Below are 7,036 nucleotides of genomic sequence, written 5' to 3' on the forward strand. Positions count from 1 at the left end.
GTAGGCCCGCACAGGCCCTGAGCTGCCAGGGTCCCAAAACGCCTCCGGCCACTCCTAGCTACCAGCCTTGACCCAGATCGTCTGGGGGCTGGGTGGCAGAGGCTTGAGCAGGGCCTGCGTGGAGCCAGGGGGTCCTGCCCAATCCGAGGCAGAGGCTTGATCAGAGCCGGGGTCGGAGGGGGGGGGGCCCTGCCCAAGCCATGACGGAGGCTTTAGCAGGGCCTGAGCGGAGCCTGGGGTGCCTGCCCAATCCATGGCAGAGGCTCGATGGGAGCTGGGGGGCCTGCTCAAGCCGCAGCAGAGGCTTGAGCAGAGGGGCGGGGGGCGGGGGGGTTGTGTGTGGGGGTGCCAGCCTCGGCTTGCCAGCAGCCCTGCCTCTGCGCGTGAGCTGCAGAGGAAACACCTTTTCTGACCACTCATTGGCTAAGCTCCCTGTTTGCCACTGGTAATGTTCTTGATAACTTGGGTAATAAGAATCCAAAAAGGTGATCTAGGGTTTTTCCACCACACTCCTGGAGGAAAAAATGAAGGTCCGCTGCTGGAGGGCTAAGAAATGTCATATCCTGCCCTAGCCGGTTTGGCTCAGTGGATAACGCCTAGCCTTGCCGACCGCAGGGTCCGGGTTCGATTCTGATAAAAGGCATGTACCTAGGTTGCAGGCTCCTCCCTGGCTGGGGCCCAGGTCAGGGCTCATGCAGGAGGCAACCAATCAAAGATTCCCTCTCACATTGATGTTTCTCTCTGTCTTTCCTTCTCCCACACTCTCTAAAAATCAATGGAAACATATCCTCAGGTGAGGATAAAAAAAAAAGAGAGAGAGAGAAAGAAATGTAATATCCTATGAAAGACACATCTTGAAAATGCCTAAAGAAAGTTGTCATTTTTTCATGGTGAAGGGACTGGAGTCCGTGTTGATGAAAACACCTTGGGGGCTGCGGTGGCTGGCAGTGGCTGTAGCAGCGGGGTGATGGGGCTGGCACCTTCCCCTGATCAGCCTGGTCGCCTCCCACAGAGGGAGGCCAGACTGGGGCTTAGGCCCACTCCCCACCCTCGGGGAGCGGGCCTAAACCATCAGTAGGACATCCCTTGAGGGCTCCCAGTTTGTGAGAGGGGTCAGGCTGGGCTGAAGGACCCTCTCCCTCCCAGTTCATGAATGCACCGGGCCCCTAGTTGTTTTTATAAAAGGTCCAGCCCAATTTAAGGTCATTCCTTTCCACCTTGTTGGTTCCTGGTCCAACTCAATTCTATTTTAGGGTTTCTGTGCTGTTATAAGCCAAACATCCACAACATATCTGTAATTGGCTTTTCACCCAACCTATGAGTTTTTAAGATCCATGTTCAAGTGCAATAACCCCTTCAGCCTCTCCTAGGATGATTTCAATTACTATATGGATCCTTTCAGAACTACTCCCAATATTATATTGGTAACTACTGCTTTATTTCACCAAAGAGTTTTCAAAGTAGAGTTCATTTGCTTTATTTTTCACTTCAGATTAAGACATCAGTTATTTGGGCAACACCAAATGTTTCCTTCTCAATCCCATTGTGGGTGATAATACTAGCGATACTTCTTGGATTATTGGTTCTGGCCATTTTGACTTTGGCTTTATGGAAGGTAAGTTTCTTTATTTTATTTTCCTTTTTGAGTAGAGAGGGCACTAAAGGGATTTAGAAGGCTATATCTAGGGATTTAAAAAGATAATGCTAGAGGTGTGATTTGGTGTTTTTTAACAGTCTAAAAAACATAAAAGAAACCTTGTATCTTGTTTGCTTTGGCAAACAGTACCCTTGTGTAACTGACATTTAAGAAGACTGGGGGTGTTGAATGTTGCTTTTATCTTGAGATCTCTTATAAATAAATATAGAGAGTATTAGACTTTATTAACTTTTTTCCAATATGCTTGGAGTGAAAATGTTGTTATGAAGACTTATTTTTCTTGTTTAATTAACCAAGATCTTAAGCTTTTTATTTAAATGGTCCTATCAACAATCCTTTGAGATTTTTCTTTATAAGCACTACACAGATGTAATTATTATAGTAATTAATTGGTACTTGGACTATCAAGTAGGGCAAATAGATCATGCATGTTATAATATTCTTGGACTTGTTTTATTTTTTTTTAATCTTGCCAATTAGTTTGTCTCCATTAGGAAGCCTTAACTTACTCTTTCATGTGTTACACTAAAGTTTGTTCTTAAAATCTACTATAGAAATTAATTTCTGGCCCCAAAACAAACATGATTACCAAGTTTCACAGAGCTTTCCATTCCAAAAGAGAAACAATGTCAGGATTACATGACTGTCAGAATAATTAACTCAGTCACATCTTACTTAACCACTATTGTTGCGTTTCTCCAAAAATCATAGTGTGTTTTTATTTAAAAACAATATGCAGCATGTTTAAGAGACCTTTAAACTAGGAAAACCTTGCCTTTTAAGTTAAAAATTGGCGTTTCTGATCTGTATTAGTTGTTTTGTGCCATCCTGAGCCCATTTAGTCTTGCACACAGGCTTTTGTGTTATTCTGTTGTTTATAGTAACTGTATTTCCATCATGTTACAGTTATACGTACCAATTGACAGAACATTGTGCTAGTCCTACAAAAGAAAGACGACTTGATAGTTATAAGCCAAACCCAGTGGGTTGGGTTTCTAATGAAGAAACAATAAACACAAACTGAGGTTCCAGGTTTGTAGGCAGTTTCGCCTAGACCAGTGGTCGGCAAACTCATTAGTCAACAGAGCCAAGTATCAACAGTACAACGATTGAAATTTCTTTGGAGAGCCAAATATTTTTTAAATATATTTTATTGATTTTTTACAGAGAGGAAGGGAGAGGGACAGAGAGTTAGAAACATCGATCAGCTGCCTCTTGCACACCCCCCACTGGGGATGTGCCCGCAACCAGGGTACATGCCCTTGACCAGAATCGAACCTGGGACCCTTCAGTCCACAGGCCGACGCTCTATCCACTGAGCCAAACCGGTCAGGGCTGAGAGCCAAATTTTTTTAACTTAAACTTCTTCTAACGCCACTTCTTCAAAATAGACTCGCCCAGGCCGTGGTATTTTGTGGAAGAGCCACACTCAAGGGGCCAAAGAGCCGCATATGGCTCGCGAGCCGCAGTTTGCCGACCACGGGCCTAGACCAGTGGTCGGCAAACTGCGGCTCTGTTGACTAATGAGTTTGCCAACCACTGTCTTAGGGAAAAACACTTAAAAAACATTTTAATAATGTACTAATGTCTTTAACCTGAAGTCAAAACTTCTGGGTAAGGGTAATGCCTTACGCAGTGGTCGGCAAACTCATTAGTCAACAGAGCGGCAAACCGCAGCTCACGAGCCGCATGTGGCTCGGGAGCCGCAGTTGCTGACCACTGACTGGCCTAGACCAAATACTAACTGGAAATTCAGGAGGATGAACATTCTAGAATCACCTCTTCCCAGAGTTCCTGGTTAATCTTTGTAAAGGTCCTAAGATGTTCTTGGATTAAAATAGATTTCCCTCTCTATACTATATGTCCCACCAAGTGCAGAGGGGTACCCAAGGACCCCCTCACTTCCTCCTGTGGTCAGGAGGAAGCTATATTTCAGAAGCGACTCTCCCTTCCCTGGTCAGCAGTTAGTGCTGCTGCTGGCTCCAGACACCATGCAGGAAAGCAGAGAGACATCCCTGGGCCAGGTCCTGTAACCCCAGGGAAAGATCCAAGATCCATAACTGGTTTGTATAAAACAGAGACATTCTCCCACTGTCAGGACAAGGCAGCAGGAAGGCACAAACACTGCCCAATGCAATGTGTTCCTCTACAGGCTAAGAATACTCTTTTTTCACCTCCTCATTTGGAGAATCAGGAAGATTTCCTCCACAGAGCTCTAAGTTCCTTAGCAAATACATAAAGTGAACATTATTGGCACGAGGGGTTTCACAAATTCCCAGAAGGACTTGCTTTTATAGCCCATTTTTCTTTTCTGTAGTGCGGATTCTTTGACAGATCAAGACCCCCCCAAGATGATATGAATGACAGGGAACAGCTGACAAATGAGAAAACCCCTGGTGCTTAAAAAGGAAAAACCAAAGACCGAAAACTCTGACACGGTCCTGTTCAAAGAAAAGAAGGAACATGAGGGTTAAACAAAGGTTTTCCTGGACCTGCCAGTGTCCTAGGAAATGGAAAGGCCCGGGAACTATAACCTCATCGACACCACCCTGTGGAGACATTGCCATGGAGCCCACGAGCCTTTGGGAAGGAAACATCCTCACCACTGTAGAAACAGCCACCGTGCAAGATTTCTTTCCCTTGAGTCATTCTGTATTTGGCAGACACATTGAAATGGGTATGGAAACTAAGGCTGCTTTCCAGGTAAATCCAACTTAAGTCACAAAGACAAAAAGACTGAATTATGATAGAATTTAGAAGATGAACTAGGACCGAACCTTCCAACACTACTGTATCCTACATAATATTTGACACCTCCCTATGGAAAAGAGATTTTTCTAATGACGTTGCGGCTCAGGGAGACAAATATATGTTGTTGTAGGTACTGTGAAAGTACTTTTGAAATGACAAAGATAATCTTGTAAGCAAGAATAACAATTTATTTATTTATTTTCCGTTTCTCTGGCCATGTAGAGGCTTTGGAAGTTAAGATTTGGTCAGCTGGTTTTCTAAATCACTCTCTTAATTCCCTCTAAGTTAACCATTGTGTGCAGATCAGTCATTTAATAGAGCTTTTTAGATCATGTTAAGGAAAAGCAAATTGGTATTAGAAGATAGCTTCACTTAATATTATGCTGCCTTCCACCTGAAATTACTTGTATTCACACTTTCTAGGGACTCACATCTGCTTAATATAGCTTTGCAAAAAGTTACATTTATAGTTCTTTTTATTTAAAAAAATAATCGTTCCACTTAATTAGCAATACACACATTTCAAGGTACTCTCAACCCTGTGTGGTGTTTAAAAGTTATGGTAATTATGAAAAATGTCTAGAGTTTGTTAGCTGAAAAGCAATTTAACAATATGGGTAAACATATTTTTAATATCTATAAGAAGCAACACCAATATTTAACTTCAGATTAAATACCTATTTTCTCTACTATATCTCAAACTTACTATGTACACAGAGAAGATATGTTACACATAAATATGAAGGAAATGCAAAGTTATGCAGGTGTGAGATGAACCTAGAAAATGGATTCCCAAGGATTTTATTTAAAACTGCCTATTCCAACTTTACTACTCATTTTTACTGATAATCTTTATAGTACATGACTTTGGAAAAGTATCTTTATGTAAACTATTTTCCCATCACCTTGAATTTAACCATCACAAAAACTTGATGTTTAAAACTTGTAAATAAGCCATAATTATGTGTAATATTAACATTTTTGAAGTAAAATTGACCAGGCAAATTCATATAGTCTACACAACTTTGTATCCTTTTTATAATAATGAAAAATGACTAGGAAGAAATGCTGAACAAAGTTTATATTTATGTGCAATATTTTATAGACCTATGTATCTAAAGCATGTTTACACTGGCATTAGTTATTTTTAAATTAATATCCTGAATATTAAGAATGATAGAACAAGCAGACCCAAAACCTTAAGTTTACAGAGCCATTGGGAAACTTGTATCCCAGTTCCAACATCACACTTTGTTTGAAAGAAGAGCCAAACTCACAGACATTAAGTTTCTGTCGTGCCTTAACCTGGAGACAAGCCATTTGGCTGTAGCTGCAGAATTTCTTTGGAGACCAAATGAAAGGCACATGGAAGAAGACACGGATGCAGTTCATATTCTTCCCGCTTATGAATTAAATCCTGTCATGGTAGCGGTTTCAAGTCTGTCAGGAATGAAGTCTGGCTCCCAGTGTATGCGGCTGACTGTGGCTGAGAACCGCACACACCTCAGACTATTTGTGGGCCCCACACCAGCCTCTGGTCTTAGGTGTTGGTTGTCTAGAATTGGCTTTACACTAGGGAAGTAGCCATCTAAAGGATATGATTGGAGGGATTTCAGGCAGGACTCTATGCCCCCAAATAATGCCTTAACTCTTGTTTCCATTTTAGCCAATAGAAATGATCACCTCAGGATTTTTGGTCATAAATGGTGTCTGAGAAAACTCACCCATTGCCTTTTAAGCTAACAACCTTGGTGAAGGAACTCAGAACTCTTAGGGTTCGATAAATGTAGGACCCTGTGAGAGCACTCATACAGTCACCTGGGGAAACTAGAGGTCCTAAGAAGACTGGGGCCCGGAACAGAGCAAGGTCTGAGGGCTTTACAGGCAAACTCTGCCTTCCACACGGTCACAGCCCAGAGGAGTCCCTTCGAACAGGGTGAGCACTGTTACCTACAGGCATTTCGCAGAGGCCGGCAAGCACACACCGGCCCTCTCACCCACTTAGAATGTGGAAGCAAATGGAGGAGGGGGACACTGAGGTCAGGGGACTTTCCAGGCATCAGTTCTTCGGCTCCCCTCTACATGCAGAGTCCTCTTACCACGCACTGAGCACATCTGCTCCTGGTCACAGGATTGCCAATCACGTGCATAACTCAGAATGTGCCGTGCTTGTCGAAGAGTCTCTCTATGTGTTAGATACCCCTCTGAAAGTCGTGCAGCTGGTTTTTAAGACGTGGAAAATGGGCAAATGAAGTTTTATAAACTTGGAGGTTTTTAAACAGTAAGTACACAACATGGACTAGTCACCACTGAAGTCCTATTCCAACTCTTCTTTTTCCTGTTTTATTTAAATACATTTGTGGATATCTGTGAAGATTTTCATGTACCTATTTACCTTCTCACTAATAAAATTAAAAATTAAAGACACTTGGATGTATTTGTGGTTTGTTTCACAAGCGAAGGAAAGCTTTCCCACAGTGGCAGACATCAAAGTTTGTCTTTACACCTTGATTCTTTATTATAAAAATAATATTGGAAGAAATTTGAAAGAGCAAAAATGCTTCACTCCTTTGGGATGATAAAAATGTTATCAATTTATATTGTGGTAATAATTGCCCAACTTTGAAA

At 42.3% G+C, this 7,036-nt stretch overlaps 1 protein-coding gene across 1 annotated transcript in view; it reads left to right on the forward strand.

Annotated features, from left to right (window-relative positions):
- ITGA8 (integrin subunit alpha 8) overlaps positions 1 to 6,812 on the forward strand; it is a 216,396-nt gene extending 209,584 nt beyond the window's left edge. The window contains exons 29-30 of the mRNA XM_080672065.1: positions 1,493 to 1,615; positions 3,975 to 6,812. Coding sequence (XP_080528191.1) covers positions 1,493 to 1,615; positions 3,975 to 4,061 — 210 coding nt within the window. The 3' untranslated portion in view covers positions 4,062 to 6,812. The remainder of the gene's footprint in view (positions 1 to 1,492; positions 1,616 to 3,974) is intronic.
- Positions 6,813 to 7,036: the final 224 nt, after the last annotated feature.

Source organism: Plecotus auritus (assembly GCF_963455305.1).
Source record: "Plecotus auritus genome assembly, chromosome: 1".
NCBI lineage: Eukaryota > Metazoa > Chordata > Mammalia > Chiroptera > Vespertilionidae > Plecotus > Plecotus auritus.